The sequence below is a fragment of the Dipodomys spectabilis genome, unplaced genomic scaffold, assembly GCF_019054845.1.
Source record: "Dipodomys spectabilis isolate Male_0828 unplaced genomic scaffold, ASM1905484v1 ptg000061l, whole genome shotgun sequence".
Classification (NCBI taxonomy): Eukaryota; Metazoa; Chordata; class Mammalia; order Rodentia; family Heteromyidae; genus Dipodomys; species Dipodomys spectabilis.
Genome location: NW_024870738.1, coordinates 3,216,572 through 3,239,893, shown reverse-complemented (window position 1 = coordinate 3,239,893; position 23,322 = coordinate 3,216,572). Strand labels below are relative to the sequence as shown.

General features: G+C 40.6%; 1 protein-coding gene across 5 annotated transcripts in view; it reads left to right on the top strand.

Annotated features, from left to right (window-relative positions):
• The window catches only part of Gpm6b (glycoprotein M6B), a 134,430-nt gene extending 112,251 nt beyond the window's left edge, over positions 1 to 22,179 (top strand). For 3 of the 5 annotated variants that reach the window (XM_042680496.1, XM_042680495.1, XM_042680492.1), the window contains 6 exons: positions 9,841 to 10,027; positions 11,197 to 11,353; positions 13,053 to 13,224; positions 15,247 to 15,320; positions 17,026 to 17,091; positions 20,262 to 22,179. In XM_042680496.1, coding sequence (XP_042536430.1) covers positions 9,841 to 10,027; positions 11,197 to 11,353; positions 13,053 to 13,224; positions 15,247 to 15,320; positions 17,026 to 17,091; positions 20,262 to 20,411 — 806 coding nt within the window. In that variant the 3' untranslated portion in view covers positions 20,412 to 22,179. Of the gene's footprint in view, positions 1 to 9,840; positions 10,028 to 11,196; positions 11,354 to 13,052; positions 13,225 to 15,246; positions 15,321 to 17,025; positions 17,092 to 18,728; positions 19,914 to 20,261 lie in introns of those variants that run through there. The other 2 variants (XM_042680497.1, XM_042680494.1) reach the window with 1 other exon arrangement.
• The last annotated feature ends 1,143 nt before the right edge of the window (positions 22,180 to 23,322 follow it).

Genomic DNA, 23,322 nt, shown 5'->3' with positions numbered 1-23,322 from the left:
AGCAAAAGCCAAATTTCTGGTGCGGGGGGGGGGGGGGGGGGGGAGGTGGGAAGGAGGAAGGAACTAACAAGTCTTTTGTTTCTTGAATTTATTTCCAGTGATGTGTGTCTTTCTTTTTCTCTGCTTTTGCTCATACCTTATTAAAGTGTCAGAGGCCAATCTATTTTAAGACTTTCACAGTATGCCACCAAGTTCCTTATTAAATAGATTCTGGACTAGCTTCTAGAAGAGCTTTCTAGAAACCAATTCTCTTTATAGCATTAGAAATAGTAATCAAGATACATTGCATTCCCAAACTAACATGTTGAATTGAAGCTCCTTTGTACAACTACTAAAGGAAACTAACAAAAGACACTACAATCAATATAATTAAACAAAGATTTTTAAAATAAGAAAAAGAATTAGTCTCAGTGTTGTTAGCATTGTAGGGATGAATTTTTATGTCTAGGGCTGTAGGAGAATCAGAAGTCAGTGAGAAGAAGCTAATCATTTCAGTGTCTGCATTTAGCTGTTTAACAGGAATCCTCTATGAATTCACATCATACCTTCTCAGTTCTTCGTACCAGTGGTTCTCAGACTGTTGAGGAGTGTTAGCTCCATTCTAATCTTAAAAATAGAGTCCCTCCCTAGACAAAATTTTGCTCATGTAGGTTATACCTACAAATATTTTCCTATAGTAACAATTAAACTAAGAAATGATTGTAATGTAATGGTTTTTCTTTAATATTTTTGTTTTTTGTTTCCTGTCAATCAGTGCGCTTGAACTCACAGCCTGAGTGCTGTCCCTGATATTTTTTCTCTCTCTCAAGGCTAGCACTCTACAACTTGAACTACAGCTCCACTTCTGGCCTTTTGGAGATTAATTATTTTATTTGGAGATTAATTTATTTTAATTGCAAGTAAAAGCCTGCGGACTTTCCTGTCCGTGAGCTGGCTTCTAACTGTGATCCTCAGATCTTAGCCTCCTGAGTAGCTAAGATTACAGTGCCCAGCTTGAATGTAATGCTTCATAATAAACTGGTGTGTGATGTTTGGGATCTGCCTTGCACCTGGTAGGCAAGGGATCCACCACTGATAAAGTTACTTATTCAATAGGCCCATTATGTTTTATCCTAAATAGTGTTTAGAAAAGATACATTTTCCAAATCAAAATAATACTTAAGGAGTACTGTTTTAAATTTTTACAAATCTTTTCAATATCTAGCTTAATATCAGACTAGATTTTGCCTCTGCAGTCATTCAGAAGAATCCTTGCATGTCTTCCTTTCGTTGAGATCCATGAAGAATACTCATTCGCACAGGTTTGTAGGTGGAGAAAGGAGGAGTATTTTAATGGTTTCCCAAATAATTGTGGGTGTGTTGTTCCATCTTGTACTTCGATTGGCTCTTATATTCAAGAAGGAGTTTGTAAAACCACACTGGTTGGAAAGTGTGGGTTCTCTGAGCTGTCCAGCTATTCCAAATATAGACACATATTATTACCCCATGACAAAAAATAATGCCGATTGGTTCTTATCATGGCTGCTGTCATCAAGGTGTCTTCTAAACTTGGGAAGCTGTCAGTCTCACTCAGGCAGGTGCAAGTTTTTCTAGTTTCACTGGCAACAGATACTATCAGTTGTTTTTGTTGAAATGGCAAGCTACTAAGTGAGTTCAATTTGAAAAGAATTTTTGCCAAATACCAATGTTTGAGTAACTATAGTTTGTCACTAATTTTTTTCAAGAAAAGAATGGCACTATGAAAAAAAAGATACCAGTTGTTTGTAGGTCATTGTAGAACTTTCTTGAAGATCACATACCCTGGAATGTAGCTGACATGCTTTATGAATCTTTCTTCCCATTTCGCTATATAGAATATTCAAGAGGGATATGCTTGTGTTGATGTTTGCTAAAATAATTTTTGATTATTAAACCCAAGGATGTTGGGTTTTTCTTTTTCTGTTTTTGTTTTGGTCGATCATTGGGCTTAATTTAAGCTCAGGACCTTGGTGCTGTCCCTGAGTTTTTTCACTCAAGGCTAGTGCTATACCACTTGGAGCCACAGTACCACTTCCAGATTTCTGGTGGTTCACTGGAGATAAGAGACTCATGGACTTTCCTGCCTGGGCTGGCTTGGGACCACGAACTCTCAGATTTCAGCCTCCCAAATTGCTAGGATTACAGGTATGAGCCACTGATGCCTGGCAGAGGATGTTTATGAGTGAACATCACTTTATATTTTTCTTTTTCTTTCTATGAATGCATGGTGGTAAAGGATATGATACTACTACCTACCTTTTTGGACTACTGAACTGCGTCTACCTAAGACATCAAGAAATTTTACTATACAAATGTCAATGAGTGACAAAAGTAAATGACAGCCCTATCATTTTTTCCAGTGTAGAGCTCACAGATCTCCTGAAAGGGACCTAGAGTCTCCCAGAGCTTCGCGGCCTATTCTTTTTTGACACCAGGGCTGCTGTTGGACTGCCCTAATCAGAATTCTGCATTTTTCAAGTTTGTATTAAAGTTTGCAGACCACTGATCTTCCACAGAGCTCTGCAAACTATTCCTTGAAAGGGCTTTGGTACTTGTGGCAACTGCAATCTGCTTCTCTGGCTTGACGGGAGCTATAAACAACATGTAAATGAATATTTGTGGCTGTGTGCCAATAGAACTTCATTTATGGATACCAATTTGAATTTCATATACTTCCCATGTGTCACCAAATACTTTTTGAGATTCTCTCTCTCCTCCAACCATTTAGAAATGTAAAACTCATGCTTAGTTCCCAGGCCACATATAGAGAGAGCCGGATTTGGCCTGTGGGATACAGTTTCCTGGCACCTGTTCTACATAACCTGTTTTCCAACTTGGGCATTTCTTGAAATCACCTAGGAGCTTTAAACATGAACCTTTCATTTTGAATCCTACCCCTGGAAACTCAAGCTTAACTGGTCTGGGGGTAAACGCTAGCTTTTCAAAGGCTTTCTAGATGATTCTAATGTGTCGGAAAAAATCTAAGAACTTTTCTATATTTTGAAACAGAGTAGATATTTTTTGGGGGGATCCAGTCATGGGGCCTGAAGTCTGGGCCTGGGCGCTGTCCCTCAGCACTTCAGCTCAAGGCTAGCACTCTACCACTTGAGCCACAGTGCCACTTCCAGCTTTTTTCTTTTTTCTTATGTGGTGCTGAGGAATTGAACCCAGGGCCTCATGCATGCAAGGCAAGCCCTCTACCACTGAGCCACCTTCCCAGTGCGAGAGTATTTTTGTAAGCCTTTATTTGAGATTTTTATCATTTGGTAGTGTCACCCGCTGTGTAAGCTCATGGTGGAGAGTTGTAACCTCAGAGCAGAGTTTCTAACCCTTGACACTATTGACATGTGGGGGCTAATCCTTCTTCGTTTGGGGATTAGAAGTATAATCCCTGGCCTCTACTTATTAGATGCCAGTAGCATTTCTTCTTCCAGCTGTGGCAACCAAAAATAACTCCAGCCATTGCCAGATGTTGCCCAAGGAGCACAATCATCCCCTGTTGGGAATACTCAGCCCACGCTGCATTGGGAAGGTTTCTGTCTGCCGACTTTCCCTTCTGCTTCTCTAAAGTAGCATTCTGTCTGCCTCCATTTTCCCTGTTGCTAAATTTCGAAGTTGCAAGCCTTGGATCTTGCTCCTTTTCTTTTGAATTTTGTGGCTCATTAGGAAGTGGTAATGTGGTAAGGAAGGCCTCATAAAGAGGGGTGTGTGGTGTATGTGTGTATGTGACATTCATTCCCTGTGGAGGAATCGGAGTCCTGGTTTCCGCTGGCTTTCCTTCTGAGCCACCATTAAGTCTGCAGCCAAGATCATGGACAACTTGGGCAAATCACTTGGCCATTATGAACTCACAGCCATGGCAACAGCCATCCACTAGCCCAGGGACAAAAGATGTTTTATTCTGTTGTTCTGCACAAAAGGTTCTAGGGATGCTGGAGACAAAATGGCCATTGAGAGTTAAAGGCATTGATGTGTATTTTTTTCTCCCTACTGTGTGGCTTATATTTAAACTGCCTTAGGCTATTACACACTGGAGCTTTTGTGTGAATCAGAATCTAAAACTCTTTAGCTAGGGATCAGCTAAATGAAAGCTTAAGAAATTAATTTGGGAGGATTGGTGAAAGGTATCAAAAATTACTAATAAAATGTGCTTTAAAAACTTAGCATTGATTTTTTTCTTTATTCATGAGATCATAATCACTAAAAAAAAAAAAAGACAAAAACAGACCAAAAAAAACCCTTTCCTTTCCCTTTCTAGCTCACATTCATCAATATTCTCAGCGCTAGTTTAAAGCTTGGGAAAACTCAAGTCTGTGGATTCATGAAAGTATTCAGGCAAAGCACTGATCTTTCTTAGCTAGCATTAGTCTTTAGCAGAGTAATGTTCTGTTGATCCTGGGAGCCACTCCAATGTGCAGAAAACCATCAGCTTGCGGGTGTCTTCTCATACTGGGGACAGCATAGATCTGAGATCCACTTCCTTTGTCTGCATAGGGTCTCCCAGAATACATGGGGTGTTTTTAAGTCCGCTTGCTCACGTGACTGCTCTCTACCTGTTTCCTCAGTCTCTGCCTATGCCCATCAAAGCCTCTTTGATGTAAGAAATTCTGAGGTCACCACTTCTTGCTTGGCTCCACAAAAGCACTCTAGCTGCACTCTTTTGGGGGCAACTGAACAACTGGGAACATTTTGTTTTTCTTTCTTGCAGCCCCCTAGAACTTGCCATTTGATTTTCAAGTAGCTCAAGTGTCATGGCCAAATCCTAGTAGGCCATCATTTTCATAGGAAAAAAATGCCAAACACCACTGGATGTGAAAGCAGACACTGCATACACATAGACTCAGGGTGCCACAATCAGGAAAGATGCCACAGACTGGAAAGATGACACTACTGACTAGAAATGAGCTTCTCAAAAGTTGTCCTGTTCTTACAGAAAGCAGGGATTGTTATATTGCCCGCACAGAGTTGGTTGATCTAGGTTAGACCTAAGATTATTCCTGGAAATCACCAAGATATGTGGTAACATAGACTTGCGAGTCCAGTCCCAGAGGTCCTGATCCACTTGTTCTTGAGAAGAGAAGGGGGTCTATGGATTTGCTTTTATTATTCTTTGTGCAGGTCGTAGGTCTTGAATTCAGGGCCTAGGTACTGTCCTTAAGCTTTTGTGTTCAAGGCTAGTGCGCTACCACTTTAGCCATAAAGCTACTTATGGGTGTATTTTTGGTGGTTCATTGGAGATAAGAGTCTCACAGACTTTCCTGCCTGGACTGACTTTGAATCATGATCCTCAGATCTCCGCTTCCAGAGTAGCTAAGATTACAGGTGTGAGCCACCAGTGTCTGGCTAGAATTTGCTTTTTTCACGTGCTCCCTGTTACTGCCGGTGGTTCAGAGACTAGACTCTGAATACCGACAACCACTTTTAGACATGGATCTTCAAATGTTTTCTGTAAAGATTTATAGTAGGTGTATCAAGCTTCCCAACCCATGCAGTCTGACCCATCTATGCACTGCTGCCATTTTAGGGCTAAAACAGCTTTTCAATAGCAATTGATACTCATCTCAAACTTCTTCAAAAAGAAAAAGCTGCTCTGGTGCTGGCGGCTCATGCCTGTCATCCTAGCTACTTCCAGTGTGTATATGGTACAGTCAATGATGGTGAGGAGCATTCAGACCAGCTTCAAGGGTATATGACTTATGTGTTCACGTAGCGCCCCCTGCAGGAGGGCAGCCCAATGTTCTGATACTGAGCCAAGTCATGTGACCAAAGTGCCTGATGTTCAGCGATTATCTTGCACACTGAAGATAGAAGTGACTTCTAGATTGACACAGAGGCTACAGTGGGGGAGCAACCCATTTATAAACAGTTGGATATCTATCACGCATATAATGTGGGCCTTTATATAACTGCCCAACCAAACTAAGTAAGCTTTTATATTCAGCAGTATTATTTCCTAACAGTTTTTCTCAGGTTGTACACCAGAAGCTTCTAGTCATTTTGGCTGGCAGGGTCTGTAAGAATTTCATCTGTGTGCATGGAACAAAGACGACTGATATAATTAGTCATTTCAGTTCTGCAGGAACCAGAGTTCTATCAGCCACCAATTAAACCATCTGCTGAAAACTTAAGAGCATTGGCTTCTGCTGAGAGTGTGATTCATTGGAGTGATTCCCCCAGTTTCTTAGAACCTTGGTTTCTCTGCTATTCTAAAATGAGATCCACAGCGTGGTGTACATAAATTGTAGGGCAATTTCAGCCTTGATCTAGTGTGCCCATTGGGATTGGACAGTATCGTCTTCTAACCACACTTGTCTTTTGGAGCCTGGGAGCAGTTGTCATAGTTTGTTTGACAGAAGCAGAATACTCTAAACCTTGGATGGAAGATCTTTTGGAGGTGGCAACTGTGAATTTAGAAGGATGAGTTCTATTGTTAAAGGATGAATGCATTGTACCGTAATACCTAATCTTAATACCAAATGATGAAAAAGGACTTGAGTTTATTAAATGTATATAATGAAAAATATACATAAATCAGTGAACCTTTTTCTGGTTATAAATCACTGCCACCATGTCACTTGTTTATTCCACATGCTATGTCTTTCTGTACAGAACCTTTCCTGTCTCTTCTATGGTATGAATAATATTCCCTCTGTCCTTCCCTCTGGCCCTCTTCTCCACCCTCCTTTGCTGGCCCAACAGTCTCAATCTTGGCTATCATTATGCTACAGCATAATGAGCATGCTACTTGTCTGCCTGTAGCATTAGACTGATTTTAAAAGTGAAGATGTGGAGCCTGGTGCCAGTGGCTCACGCTAGTAATCCTAGCTATCAGGAGGCTGAGATCTGAGGATCATGGTTCTAAGTCAACTAGAAGAGGAAAGTCTGTGTGACTCTTATCTCTAATAACCTACTCAGAAAAAGCTGGAAGTGGTGCTGTGGCTCAAGTGGTCTCGAGCCTTGGGCACAAAGAAACTCAGGGACAGTGCCAAGGCCCAGAGTTCAAGCCCCATGACTGGAAAATAAATGAAGATGTCTTATTTCAGATACCTTTCCCAAGCTGGGTGCTGGTGGCTCATACCTGTAATCCTAGCTACTGAAGAGGCTGAGATCTGAGAATCGCGGATGAAAGCCAGCCCAGGCATGAAAGTCTGTGAGACTCTTATCTCCAATAAACCACTCAGGAAACCGGAAGTGTCACTGTGGCTCAAGTGATAGAGAAGTAGCCTTGAGCTAAAGAGCTGAGGGACAACACCCAGGCACAGAGTTCAAGCCCCACGACCAACAACAACAACAAGATATGTATCCCAGATGCTAAGCACAATGGTTGACCCCCACCCAGGAAGGATAATGGGTAAAACCTAGCTAGCACTCAGTTCACGTGATAGAAAATGAACGTGTTTCAGTTCCTATAACAGAAACCATGACCAGTGAAAATATGTCCTCCATTGCATGATGACAAAATGTTTTGTATCTGTGCTTTCCATCACGGTACATTCCACTAGTGTTGCTGAGCCTCTGAACTGTTCCTTTTAAAACAAAATTTTAATAGCCACCTGTGCTAGTGGCTACTTAATTGGACAATGCAGTCCCAGGGCCACACAGCTTTGTCCAATAAGGACCACCTGCATTAAGATACACCTGCATTATCCAGGACAGTGGGCATCTTGCTCTTAATATCATAGAATGAGAATAGGGGCCAGTTGTAGATGGTGTAACACACAGATCTGTTTTCTCTTCATATAGTATGACACCACCAAGGCTGAGGTTGTTAGGTTTCTTCTTTTTTGTTGTTGGTCGTGGGGCTTGAACTCTGGGCCCAAGCACTGTCTCTACAGCTCAAGGCCAGCGCTCTACCACTTGAGCACCACTTCTGGTTTTCTGGTGGTTAATTGGAATAAGAGTCTCACAGGCTTTCCTGCCTGGGCTGGCTTTGAACCATGATCCTCAGATCTCAGCCTTCTGAGTAGCTGGTATTACAGGTGTGAGCCACTAACACCCAGCTTAGGTTTCTCTTAACTTGGAACTTAGCTGCACTCCTGTCACTCGGAAAGTCATAGGACAAAGTAAATTTGAACTCCCAACATCCATGTTCATAAATCTCAAGTATCCATAGCTTTTTTTTTCTTGTGTCAGTGTTGGGGCTCAAACTCAGGGCCTCATGCTCTCACTTGGCTTTTTCACTAAGCTCGCACTCTGTTACTTGAGCCGCAGCTCTACTTTGGGCTTTTTGTTGGTTAATCAAAGAGTCTTGGTGGGCTTTTCTTCCTGGGCTGGCCTTGAACCATGATCCTCAGATCTTAGCTCCTTGAGTAGCTAGGATGACAGGCATGAACCACCAGTGCCCAGCATTCTACAGCCTTTGACTTGCTCACACATCGTGTGCTGGTTTCTATTTTATAAAGCTTCATAAGTCCATTTCAGGAAGTTTGGTCTTCCTGAAAATAGCTGGTTATCTTTTGAAGTAGACAGAAGCACAGGCTTCTTCTGGAAATTGGCTTTTTGTATTTTTCAACTAACAAAAGAGCATTCTAGTAAGTCATTCTCCGCGGTAGGTTTAAACAAATGCTAGTATTGCATGGACACTCCTCAATGCAGAAAAGTTCATCTCTGGTGTGTCATGCTGGGTTTTCACTCCCTAAATACTAGGATGACCATTTCAGGGAAATAAATTTAACTGCTTCTTGTGCCTGCACCAAAGTAATGAATTGCTCTTGATCGCTGTTAAACATCTTAATGCAGTAAAAGTTCAGTTTGCTCAACAAGTCATTTACTGGAGGGTCTGGCTAATATAAACATGGCTGGAAAGCCAGGAGACATTCTGATGTTATTCTGATGCCCAGCACAGTAAGACTGGATGGGAGACAGAAATGTCTCCAGACTGAAAGTGTCACCTGGCTGAGGCTGTCAGAGAGGCCTTTTTGGACATTTCATGTCCAAGCTTATTTTAAAAATGAAGAGTTTGAGAATCATTTTCTCAAGATTAAGTGTGAATATGGTTCTATCTCCTTCATTTCACTTCATGGATGCTCATTTTGTCTTTTCTTTTCTTTTTCTTTTTTTTTTCTTCTTCTGTTCCTTTTTCCCCTTCAAGTGCTTAAATATCACCTACCAGGCCTGGGTTCTGACTCTGAATGTCTGTGTGGGGGAAGGGGGAAGATGGAAGTCAGTTGAGGAGGAGGAAGACTGAATAAATTACTGGTGCTGCCTGGGGGAGTTGTTATTAAAAGTTTGAGGCAATTTCTGATATCAACTTGAATGAAACTTGAGAGGATCCATTTGAGTAGATCTTAGTGACATGGAATTTCACTAGACTGGGGTCCCCAAATACCTATGATCTTTCCAAGAGGATCCCCTTTCCCCTCCCCCTGCATCTCTTGATATTTTTCCAAACCTGGCCAAAGTGTCGTTACTATGAGATTCTTCCAGTTTCCCTGGAGGTCAAGGGCTTGGGGGAAGCCATTGGCTGCTCAGGCAGTGGTTATACTTGAAAACCTCCCAAGTTTGAGTCTAGAGAAGACTATTCATTTCTTCATGGAACTGCTGCTTCGTTGTCATTCTCTTTTGGCTATGTTAGTAGAAGGTCAGGAAGCTGTAAGAACCCTTCCAGACCCTGAGCATATTGTTACGGTCCCTCTTGGAGCCTCAGTCCCCAGTGGCAGAATCTGAGACTGTGAGGATGACCCCTCTGCCCATTTGTTGGGATGTTGATGTATTAGCTATAGAGCTTGAGAGAGGAGATGGAGAAGTAGAAACGTCTGTGCTAATTGTAGGGTTCATGAAGACCTCTCCCATCAAGGCTGGTTTTCTCTCCCTTGGGTCCAGGCTGCTTCGAATGCTGCATCAAGTGTCTGGGAGGAGTCCCCTATGCCTCCCTGGTGGCCACCATCTTGTGCTTCTCTGGAGTCGCCTTGTTCTGCGGCTGTGGGCATGTGGCTCTTGCCGGCACCGTGGCAATTCTCGAGCAACATTTCTCCACCAACACCAGTGACCATGCCCTGCTGAGTGAAGTGTATGTATTTGCTTCCCTTTGACAAAATATTATTTGGGACCATCTGTTTTCTGAAAGACTATTGTGTCTTCTGGCAGAAAACTGATGCTTTCAATGAGCACTCACTATAGATAGACAGAAAAAGTCCAGGACAAAAGCCAAATGACAAGATGCACATCATAGCGATCATCATGGAGGACAGTAACATGTTATGCTGCTGACCATCTCATCAGAGAGAGTCAGCATGGTTCCCAGGTAATAGGTCGCTGCCAGTGTTCTTCCAGGAACTAAACACCCCTGCAACGATAAGAGTTCAACTGAAGACTTAACCCCAACCCTTACATATACAGGAGTAGCATTTGAATGTGAATTCTCAGGCAGAAGAACAAATCGCAGGGGACACCTTGTACTCCCATCCCCATGCAGAAATGGGCAAGTCCTGGGGGATTTAACCCACACCTCCACCTTCTACCTCTGGAATCATTCTCAGAGGCATCTTAACAACTGCCAAGCAGAGGCTCATAATCGCTCCCGTTCAGCCACAATATTTGTTTTTCTGTCAAATACTTTCCTCCCCCTCCATTTTCCATCAGCAGTTTTTCCCTTTAATTCCCAAGTTTCACAGTGTTTATGTGTTTTGTAATCATAAGAAGTGTCTCCCCCAAAGTGGAAGACATTTTTCCAAAATGAAATTATGTTGGGAGAATTTTTAGGGCATCATTGTTTAGTGGTTTACAATTGATATCCAAAGAAATGAGCAGAGTTGAGAAAGTTGGTAGGAGAGATCAAGCAATACAAAGGACTCACTGTATACCAGCTATGCACAGGGAAAGTATTTTTACCAAGACTGAATCTGGGCAAGGTATATTGAGTTAATGACCTAGTGATCTCAGCCTATGACTTTCAGTCTTCTGAGAAGCTTTAAAACGTGTATGCTTGCTGGACACTGGTCATGCTATGATCTTAGCTACTCAGGAGGCTGAGATCTGAGGATCATGGTTCAAAGCCAGCCTGGGCAGGAAAGTCCATGAGACTCTTATCTCCAGTGAACCACCAGAAAACCGGAAGTGGCACTGTGGCTCAAGTGTTAAAGCATTGCCTTGAGCTGAAGAGCTCAGGGACAGTGACCAGGCCCAGAGTTCAGGCCCCATGACCGATAAAAAAAAAAAAAAAATGTCTTCTTTCTTTAGGATACAACTGATGCAGTATGTCATCTATGGGATTGCATCCTTTTTCTTCTTGTATGGCATTATTCTCTTGGCAGAAGGTTTTTATACCACAAGCGCAGTAAAAGAGCTGCATGGTGAATTTAAAACGACTGCTTGTGGCCGATGCATCAGTGGAATGGTGAGTATAAACCTCAATGTACAACAGAACCGTGTGTGTGTGTGTGTGTGTGTGTGTGTGTGTGTGTGTGTGTGTGTGTGTGCAGAAAGCGTCTCTTTGGTTAAAACTGTAAGGATGTGCACATTGATCTTACCAATGAAGACTTAGCGATTTGAGACCCTTTAGTATGTTATTGATAATAAATGATAAATCTCTGGTAGTACGACAACAAATGTTTCTCTTATCAACCTAACCTAATAAGTAAGAGATGTCTTTAAATGTAATGTACCCCGTATAGGAGGAGATAGCTTCTTATTGTCTCAGTGTTTCCCTTTGTGTGCATGAGTAGTGGAACAAAAAGACATCCATTTCCTAGCATCCATAGTCCCAGTCCTTTGCCAGCATCCAATGTATTATGCACCTCACTGCACTTTGCTCATCTAAAGTAGGCTCTTTGTCAAGGTGCTCACAGTCTAACACAAGGTAATGAGCAATACCTGTGGACCAATTTGGCCTGCTGCTTGTTTTTGAGAGGTGAGAATGGTTTTTATTTATTTAAACAAGATAAAGCCAAATAAATAACATAACATGACATGCGAAAATTACACAAGTTGACATATTGAATATGAAGAATTTTGCTGGTATGCAGCCATGTGGATTTTATCTGTGACTAGTTTTGGGGCAGTGGCAGACTTGAATAGTTACAGCAAAACCAGCCCAAGTTCCTGTCATCTGGCCCTTTATGGTCACAAAACATCTGCACATATTTACTCTACAGGAGAATACATCTTAACAATTGAAAGTTGAAAATACTTGGTTAAAAAGTACCCTAGCATAGCCAGGTGTCAGTGGCCTGTAATCCTAGATACCCAGGAGGCTGAGATTCAAAGGATGTTGGTTCACAGACAGACTGGGTAGAAAAATCCATGAGACTCTTATCTCCAATTATCTGTCAAAAAGCTGGAAGTGGAGCTGTGGCCCAAGTGATAGAATTCCAGTCTTTAGCTAAAAAAAAAAAAGTGCCCAAGCCCTGAGTTCAAACCCCAATACTGGAACCACAAAACAAAAAGAAGAATTCTATCATTTGCAAAAAAGGAAATAGAACTGAAGTCCATCATGTGAAGCAAAATAAGCCAGATTCAGATAAATATTACATTGTTTTTCTTATGTGTGGAATCTAGAATTGAAAAAAAGAAAAAAACCTCAACAACTTGAAAATCGAAGGGGCCTATTTGGGAAGGGGAAGGAGATGGGAGGAGACCAAACATTTCTTGTATTTTTTCCCCTTTACTTTTGTTATTTTACTAACAGAATACGTTTTTTGGTTTATCCCAATGCAAAAAAAAGAGAGAGAGAGAGAGAGAGAGAGAGAAAGAGTGTCATGTGAGAGGCTCTGTTGTAAATTAGCTCTGTGCCCCTACAGTGTATGGTCAACTTTTGGGGCCTTATGCTCTTGATGTTTAAAAGAGGGACCTGAAAAGACCCTGAGATCTCTTGGGGCACTACCATTGAAGATCCTCCATTTAAAGCATGGACAATTTGACCTTCTCTTGCTCCCCCACGCTCTACTGGCATTTCTCTCTTGGTGCCATAGATTAGTGGGGTCCCCCAGAATACATCCTATATCGCACAGGTTGGTACTAGGCTTAGAAATGTAGTCTCTGCTCTGGGGGATGTACCTACTGATTTCAGTGATTCTTTCTCTTCTTGTTCTGCCTAGTTCGTTTTCCTCACCTATGTGCTTGGAGTGGCCTGGCTGGGCGTGTTTGGTTTCTCAGCAGTGCCCGTGTTTATGTTCTATAACATATGGTCAACTTGCGAAGTCATCAAGTCACCACAGACCAATGGGACCACCGGTGTGGAGCAAATCTGTGTGGATGTTCGACAATATGGTACTTCCTTTTATTTCTTCCTGTGAATTGCTTATGCTCTTTTTTTCTGTTGTTTGTGAAGCTTGAACTCAGGGCCTGAATACTATCCCTGCACTCTTTTTGCTCAAAGTTAGTGCTCTACCACTTTGAGTCACAGCCCCACTTCCGGTTTTCTGGTGGGTCATTGGAGATAAGAATCTCACAGACTTTTCTGCCCAGACCTGCTTTGAACAGTGATTCTCAGATCTCAGCCTCTTGAATAGCTAGGATTACAGGTGTGAGCCACCAGTGCCTGGCTTTTATTGTAATTTTAAATGTGGAGTAAAGAAGTATTTTACAATATAGAACTTTCTAATATAGTTCAACCCAAAAAGACTTCTAGAGATCTTGTAAAAGAAAAAAAGTTTAAGTGTATTTTCTTCCACTTCTTTTCAGTCTTATAACACTTTCTATCTAAAATACTGCACTTATTGTGCAACTCAATTACTTTGCACATTCAACTCTTTAAGTCAATTCCTTGTAAAAAGACTTCTTGAACTTTACCTATACTGAAAAACTCAACCCCAAATACAGATGTAGTGAGATATCAGTGGCTCATGCCTATAATCTTAGCTACTTAGGAGGCCAAGATCCAGAGGACACAGAAGATGCTGATTTAAAGCCAGGCAGACAGAAAAGTCCACCGAACTTGATCTCCAAAATAGGCAGCCAAAAGCCAGGCTGGAGGTATGGCTCAAATTGGTAGAGCACCAGCCAATGAAGTGAGCCCAGTGAATTAGTCTTTAACTTCAAACTCCAGTACCAAATATACTTCACAGTCATCAAGGTCGTGCTGTGTGAAAACTGCCTTCAGATGTTGGGAGCCGACTCAATAGCTTTTAGATCATTATTTTTGCTGCTGGTTTTTCTCATTTGGCTTACTGTTATCATGAAGTGCATCAAAAACTCTCCATCATATTGATCTCTTCTCCAGACAAACAACACTATATTTTTAGAAAAAAACTTAAAAATAGAGCCTTTGTTGGTGTTTAAATGTGTTTATAAAGAAATATTTGAGTGTATATAATTTCCCTGCACTTTAAAAATAACTTTCTTCCATAAAGTTTTGATAGCCAGTAATCTTTTAAAATTCTATTGAATTTAAACCAGTGTTCTTTTTGTTTGGGGGGGGGGGATGTCTGGTCGTGGGGCCTGAACTCGGCCTGGGCGCTGTCCCTCAGCTCTTCAGCTCAAGGCTAGCGCTCTACCACTTGAGCCACAGCGCCACTTCCAGCTTTTTTTTTCTGCTTATGTGGTGCTGAGGAATCGAACCCAGGGTCTCATGCATGCAAGGCAAGCGCTCTACCACTGAGCCACCTTCCCAGCCCAAACCAGTTATTCTTGAAAATCATTGGTTTCAGAGACAATTTCCCATTCTTCTGAGGGACAAAGTTTTTACTCTTGGCCAATGTCAGGGAAGAAAGGAATAAAAACTTGTTATTTTAAATATTCTGTCCTTACCTCCTAAGAGAAGTGTAAACTGAGCGGTGCATAATATTTAAGCATCATCTATGCTTTAAAGAAGGATAGGAAGCCAGCACTTACAGCTCATTTCTGTAATCCAAGTTGAGAGGCTGAGATCTGAGGATCTGTTCGAAGCCAGCTAATTCAGAAAAAAAAACCTGTGAGACTCTTATCTCAAATTATCAGCAAAAAAGCAGAAGTACAGGAGGTATGGCTCAAGTAGTAAAGCAACAACGGTCTTGAGCAAAAAAAACAAAAAAGCCAAGTGAGATTTCAAGCCCCCCAGTAATGGTACAAAATTGTACAAGTGGTGCAGAGTTATAGTGAAAGACCCTGGCCTCTGGGGTAAGAAGATATTCCTGTTTTTACTATTTACCTTATTGTCTAAATGGCTTATTCTTTATTCCTAAATGACTGCTTTGCAGACAGCAGATACTCCAATTATTAAATGAGGAATGCAGCACTTTTAACTAACAAACAAAAAAAGAACCACCCTCCAATCAACCCTGCACTCACATTCTGTTGGGATTTCCTTTGCAGGTATCATCCCTTGGAATGCTTTCCCAGGAAAAATATGTGGCTCAGCTCTGGAGAACATCTGTAACACAAATGAGGTAAAGCTGTCATGGTTCTAGTCTCCTGACTTAGATGGAGAAAAAGAGTTCTCTTGGCTGGGATTGTCCAAAGGCTTTATGTAAACTCTTCATTGAATTCTATGTGGTCATTTTCATTTTCCACCTACAAAAATGGTCATATTGCCAGGTGTGGTGGCTCACACCTGTAATCCTAGCTATTCAAGAAGCCAAGGTCTGAGGATCACAGTTCAAAGCCAGCCATGGCAGGAAAGTCAGTGTGACTCTTATGTCCAATTAACTACCAGAAAACTGGAAGTGGTGCTGTGGCTCAAGTGCTGGAGCGTTAGCCTTGAGCTGCAGAGTTGAACACAGTGCTCAGGCCCCATGACCGACAGGAAAAAAAAAAAGTCATATAATCCAGTCAACTAGGTGAGTTTTTCCTTAGAGCAAAAATTTAGGAGTGATCCTGTACCTATCAATCTGAGAGTCAATGCTTTTTGCCTTTCACAAAGTTTCTCAAACATTTCTCACAGAAAACTGGAAAAGATTCCCCTGAATTTGTACATATTCCAAAGTTTTAATAAGAGGTCACAGTCAGGTGGTACATACCTATAATCCTAGCAGTCAGGAGGCAGAGATAAGAGGATCATAAGTTGGAGGACAGCTTGGGATACATAGCGAGACCCAACATCAAAAGGCTCATGGGCATGGTGCCTGGCTCGCATGCATAAGGCCATGGATTTGATGCTTGTGCTCCAGAACATCTTGCAGGTTTTTTTTCTCCATTTCTCAGTCATCCTTAATTGGCAATATATGCTAACACTTTGATTTAAACTCTCTTGACCTTCTGGTATTCTTCAGTAGTGGGCATACAACCGTTTATCAAACAAAACTATTTTTTAAATTTACTTCATTGTTATTGTAGAGGTGATGTTGAGAGGGGTTACAATTGCACGAGTCAGGTAATGAGTACATCCTCTTTCATACAGTGTCTTCTGTTCCCTCATTCTCTCCCAGTCCCTCCCTCCCATCTCCACCCACAAGTTGTGTAGTTCATTTCTATACCAGGAAGTTTTAATTTCCAAATGGATACATGCATCAGTGTCCAGTGAGCTTCACTGCTGCCCTTTCCCCCTTGACTTCTGTGCCTTTCCCTTCCTCCCAGAGATAGACCCACGAATGAGCCACACAGGAAGAAAAGCAAACAGAACCACCACCAACAATGGAAAAGACATCTCTTGACTCCATATCTTGGGGATCATTTCGACATATGTATATACATATATAATTTTATATAACTATAAAGAGGCACATAGGCATTGCGCCTTTGCGAACAAAATTCTTAAGTATACTGGCAGGCACTATGCCTATTTCAGGAGGTACTGATGTGTGTTTGGAAAGCACCAAGTGAAAAAAATGATTGGCCCTTACGCTATGTGGCTTGTCAATGTGTATATCCATGCAACATGGGTCAAAGCAGAATCTCTTAACCTCAGTCACACTCTGTCTTCGTCAGGGGAGGTTTCACTTAATGTTGAGATTCGTTGTTCTAGGGTGCAGCTTGGGACAGCGGGAAAAATGTAAGGGTAGCCAGGTGATTCCAATGTGCAACCAGCAGTCTACAGTGTGAGCCCAGCCTCGCAGAGAGCAGCTGATGAGGATGAAGCAGCACTTCTGAGTGCATGTAGACAATTCTGTTCCACAGCCAATGCTCACGCTTGTGCCCTGTGTCATTCTTTCCTAGTTCTACATGTCCTACCACCTGTTCATTGTGGCCTGTGCTGGAGCTGGTGCCACCGTTATTGCCCTGGTGAGTAACCATCCCTCCACTACTCTAGTCTAGCTCCTCTCCTCCCCCAAGCCTCCAAATGACAGATTTCCCTTGCAGCCTATATCAGCCTCCTGAAGCAACAGATCTGTGCGCTCAGCGGGGGGTAACCATCACCTGTGTAAACTTACCACACGTCTAGTTTGCAAGAAGCAGTAGTGGCTGTCTTGGCACTTATGAGAAGTGATATAATTTGGCCTCTGCAAAGAAGAGAGGGTATCAACACCTGGAATTGCATTTTTAGCATTTAGTTTCATGACTTCATTCATGGACAGATGTTCACAGGAGGTACTGACCATTTCTTCACCAGAAAGTCTTAATCTCCAAATAGAAACATGCATACTTCTACGTATGCATATGTACATATATAGTTTATCTCATTATGCATGGTAGTTATGTTCTATAGTCACTTTGAACTCTGAAGTGTATATATTGAATGAATTTTTCCTAGGAGTAATAGAGGGTAGGGTTTCTTAAAGTTCCTGGTCACATCACTTTCACTAATCTGTCAGTACATAACATTGTTTTATATGTGTTTCAGTAGAAAAACCTTATTTATATATAGCATCAATCCATTATTATTGAATTCATAGCCAATAGCACACTGTCACTGATGCCTGAATGAGGTTTTCCTAACACACATGTTATTTTTGCAAGGTATAGCACAGCTTTCTTGTAAGCTGCCTTAGTAAAACCAACAAAACATGCAAAAGTGGCACTAAACAAATACCTCTAGAAGGACACTTGTTTACTTGTTTATAGCCTGAGAGCTGAATAAAAAGACAGAGCACTGCCTTATGTAATCTCAGCTGGGAGCATGCACACTAATTGCTCTTTATGGGCTCACTAATGGCTGAGAAAGTGCTTCAAGTATCCATTTGGTTGTTACAGATACATTTTTAGCAAGCAGGCAAATTTGAAATCTGGACATAATGAGAATCAACTGTGTAAACACAGATTGTGTATGTTTGTGTGTGTGTGTGTGTGAGAGAGAGAGAGAGAGAAAGAGAGAGAGAAAGAGAGAGAGAAAGAGAGAGAGAGAGAGAGAGAGAGAGAGAGAGAGAGAGAGAGAGAGAGAGAGAGAGAGAGAGAGAGAGAAAGATGTGGGTGAGCTTGGTTTGTGATTTGAAGAAAACCCACCAAGATTGGTTAGAGCAAGGGGGAGTTCCCTGGAAATGAGTCATTTCCAGTTTTCCTCATTATTATTCCTTCCCATGACAGGGGTTCCCAAAAACCCTTGTTTTCTTGGCGGAGCAATAGACAGGGAAGAGAATGAATTGCTGCTGAGCAGGCAGTTTGGGAAAGAAGAGGGGAAATAAGGCACTGAGCTTCATCATTCTCCTGCTGCTTGACCCAGCTCTCCCATCGTATCCTTGAAACACATCCAAGCCTTTTTAATAAGCTGATGGCAGAGCCAGGGACTCACATCGTATACGTGTGATCAGAAAGAAGTGTGTGTGTGCCGGATGTAAAAATCATTGGTTGTGCCTGGAAGTGGGGGAAAAGAAAGGCCCCAGACTGTGTATGAGCTGGCACCCATCCCTGCCCCAGCATAGAGTGTCGTGACAGGGGCCTTCACTGCCTGTATCTTACTGTCCTGTTTTGTTCTCTTCCACCAGCTGATCTACATGATGGCTACCACATATAACTATGCGGTTTTGAAGTTTAAGAGTCGGGAAGATTGCTGCACTAAGTTTTAAATTGCATAAGGCCAATAAGGAGCTTTAGCGAGCTCTCCTCTATAGCATGAATATCACTGACCCCTCCAGACTAAAACAGTCTAGGTTTTCTGCAGTGTGGTTACAGTAATGTGTAAATAGCTTCAGTTAACTCCTTTTGCATGGTAGAATAATATTACTTACTGTACATGAATTATGAGCACGAGATCTGGCTATTTCCACATTTTGAAAAGGATTCAGTTATTTACTGACATTGGTGCGCATCCTTTGAGAAATAATTTTCTTGAACTTTGAGCAGTATCTCCAAGGGAAGTATTAATGCTTTGGCATACCTGCATTTTCCGTTAGTTCTTGCTTGCTTGACAACTGGCTTTAATGATGAAAAAGAAAACAAAGTGCTGAAGAGAAAAATGGAAGAGAACTGTTTTAATGTGGATTGCATTTTGTCAGACTCTCTTTCTAGGAAATAGTTCACAAATGAGACTTTTCAGTTTGATTTAAAACAATTATGATCACGTTTCACTACTAAATAAATATCCCCTCAAATAAACTAGATATGAAGAAAAAGAAGGGTATCATCCCTGATTTCCTTTAGAACCCACAAGTTGGTAACTTTAAGTTGTGTTTTGGTGAGTAGTAACTGTTTTTTTATCATAGTGAGTTCTCAAGTTGCATGTATGAATTAAACGGCAAGAGAAATTGGGCCCGGATCTGAAGGTGTCTGCTATGTGGAGAAGGAAGTATGAAATGGAAAGAAATTGAGATATAGATTTATTTTGCAGGGAAAAAAAAGAAAATAAATGGGAAAGAAGTGTGTGCCACATCCACTGTAAAAGAAATAAGGAGTTTTACATTGTGTGAACTGAAATGACAGTTACAAAATGAAAAATGTAGTTTCACAACTACAAATATGTTAATGGAGCCTATGCATGCTTTGCTTAGTTCTTCATTTCAGTTTTGACATTCGTTTAATTTTTTTCTATGTTAACTATGTGGTTTTATAATTATTTACACAAAATAAATATTGTTCACAGTTTCAGGCCTTTGGGGAAATTGGTTTTTATCCACAGGTGGACAAGGTCTTTGTACTACATTTATTTACAATAAAACACAGTGTGTTTCTGAGCTCCTGCATCAATCTTTACCCTCAGAATGGTAAAAACAAAAACAAAACCAAAAACAACAAAACAAAAATCCACCATCTTGTAGTTCATTTTTGCTTTTTCTTAACAATAACTTTGGCCATTTCCCCTCCCAAGTTCACTCTATTTGTGTACTAACTTTTCTTCAACCTTTTTAATATGAAGCAAATTGGTAGAGTATGCTCTGTGTCTGACCATTCTGCTAGACCAATGAGTATTAATAGCAAATAACCCTTGGCCCCTTTGACAGTTGAGTCTGTCTAATCTAACTAGCAGCTCGCTTTGCCTTCTTACATGCTCACTAGCCATCATGCTCACCCTTCTTTTCCAGATCCACTTCCTCATGATACTGTCTTCTAACTGGGCTTACTTAAAGGATGCGAGCAAAATGCAGGCTTACCAGGATATCAAAGCAAAGGAAGAACAGGAACTGCAAGATATCCAGTCTCGGTCAAAAGAACAGCTCAATTCTTATACATAAATGTTTGCCAGAGTATTTCAGCCGACGAATTCACAGCTCTGACATATCATCAGACAGCTGCTCTGCAGTACAGATGTGTATCCCACCCAACTAACGTAGATGTACCACCATTTCCCTGTCTGTCTCAAGCTGCTGGGATGTATCTCTAGGAAAAAACTTTTCCAGTGGGTAAATCTTTTTCTTTAGAACAAATATTGGAGGTTTCATGTTAGCCATTTTAAAAGGAAACACTTTGAAAAAAAAAAACGATGGTTTTCATCATTTGGGGCATGTGCACATTTATTGCTAGAGCAATGCTACTGAGCTAGGCCATGGGAATACATGATACTTGATAGGGACCTGTGACATGCCAACATTCAAGTATGTGACAATAAATTTACATATGCCACCTGTCCTCAGATATGATCTATGTAAGAAATAAAATGAAATTGATGTGAGGTTCTATTTCTGACAACTGACCTTGATTAAACTTCGGCCCAACAGAGAATGAGATTCTTTCAACTTGTGTTTTTATTTTCTAATTTTTTAAGGTCCACTCTGATTAATTTCCTGGGCCGAATTAGAAATTTAGTTTTGTCAATATTGCTAAAACAAACTGCTAAACTTACTACTGAAAAATCAGTTTTGTAATAGATTTCATTTTAACAAAATGACACCATTTTCATCACTCTTGTTGGGAAAATGTCAGCTCTGCCTTAATAAATATTTGCTTTAAATTTCTAAGAATTTATATTATAGCCAGACACCCGCCCCCCCTGAAAACCTTCACAGAATTTTGTTCCATATTTTTCTTAAGAAGTGTTACCTTATTAAAATGACCACCAATTCTTAAACCATTTTTAAGTGGTCTGGGTATGAGTTTACAGTTTTCATACCGACTATCTAAAACTTAACTGCAGATTGACCACAAACTTCTAACCTCCTACTTTTATAGACTTGAATACGTAAGTAACTTACATTAGGGTTGGTATTTATTTCATTGTTTTCTTAATTTCCTGGAATAATAATGTCTCATGTTCAGCAAGAAAACTGCTTGAGTTTAAGCCATTTGCAAAAGAAACTTGCCTTCTAAATCATTGTGTTCCAGAACATTAAGTGACTGTAGGTACTGGGTATTAGTGATGGTAAACTTTGTGTTGTTTTCTGAAATGATCCATATAATTGTGGGGGTGCATCAGTGCTTTTCAAAAGGGGCTGCATACTATAGGGTTAACTATGTATATTCATGTTAAGAGTTAACTTGTGGTTTGGCTGTTTCCTGGATTTTAAAACATATACACGTGCAGAAATGTATTCAAATGAAAGGAAGCATACCTTTATCAAGATGCTATTAAAATTGAACATCAAGTTAAATATTTCATTTGAATTTTTTTTGGTTAATGCCTAAAATGCCTATTTGGATTATTTTGAATTGGAAGAAGCTCTCTTCTGTGTAGAACAGTTGTTCCAAGTAGCTTAGTGTTTTGTTTTCCTGTTGCATGACAGACTTTAATATTTTTTCCAGCAGTGGAGGTGCTGTTGTAGTCCAGTGTTCTAGAAGAGGCAGTATCTAAAAAGCCTAATTTTACTTTTCTAATTCTGGTAGCTATTACCAAGAATTTTCAAAAGTTTTGTTGAAGTAGTCTAATATTTTTTATGTAAAGAGCATTAAATTTTGCTATGTATAAATTTTTGTAACCTAACAGTGAATCAATATTTTCTATCAGTGCCAAGGGCTTCCTGTAGTTCTATTCAAGTGTTACAATAAATATTTGTAGATAATAGTCAATACTTGTGTATGCTTATTTTAAAGATCTATTTAGGTGGAAATAGTTGTGGATGTACTAAGAGTAATGAAAATAAAATTATAGCTTCATTCGCTTGCCTTTTTACCATACATAAATCCTATCTTTCTCTGTTCTCAGTATGATGTCATTTTTAAATATGCATAATTGGGATTTCATATTTGTATAGACAGCTAGTCCATGAGAGTGCTACACATTTTATTCCTCACAAACGTCTCTAGTTTCAGTGAAAGCAGTGAGAAAACATTGTAACCCAGCCGGCTATATTTTGCATAAAATGCCACTAGCCCATTAGAAATCTGGAAGAATAGATTTTTTTTCTGACTTCTTTCTCCAATAAATAAAAGCCATCTACAGGATTAATACAAGGCTTAATCTTGGGTAAAGCAGAAACTTTGGGGAGCCTTAGAAGGAGCTCATATACAGTTGGCTGATTTTCAACCCCAAAGTATAAGCGTCTAGTGCAAGATTTATCCAGAAATACAACAGAATGTTCTTATAACACTTATTTCCTGAAGCAGCCAAACTAAATTTTTTAAATTTCCTTTTTAATTTTTTTAAAACTCCTCCTCTGTCAGGCTGATTGTGCATTTGGAGTTTTCTAACATCTGACCTTTCTTTATGAGGACCAGCCTTTCAGTATTGACACACTGACACTTTCAAAGGAGGTGCCGACTCTGGATCACTGCCCTTCATCAGGCATGGCAGGAGAACAAGCAGGCGCCTAATTGGCATGTTATTTGTCTCATTACTTAGAACATTGTTTAAGTAGCATTTTATGCAATTTCAGAAGCCACATTAGTGTCCTAAATAAACTAAATAATGATTGGAAAAAATCACAAGTGGTCTCTTTATTAACAATAATCCTACCATAAAATGTAGGAACCTGTGAAAGGCAGAGGTTTTTCCAGTTCCCCTTGTAAAACTCTTAGGAGATGAAAAGCCTGTCCAAGTTATAGGAAAGAGCCTACTGTTTTTAAAAACAACAAACAAAATGCTGTAGATGAATTCAGTAAAAATAAATACCAGCTGGGTGCTGGTGGCTGAAGCCTATAATCTTAGCTCCTCAGGAGGCTGAGATCTGAGGATCCTGGTTCAAAGCCATCCCAGGCAGCAAAGTCCACAAA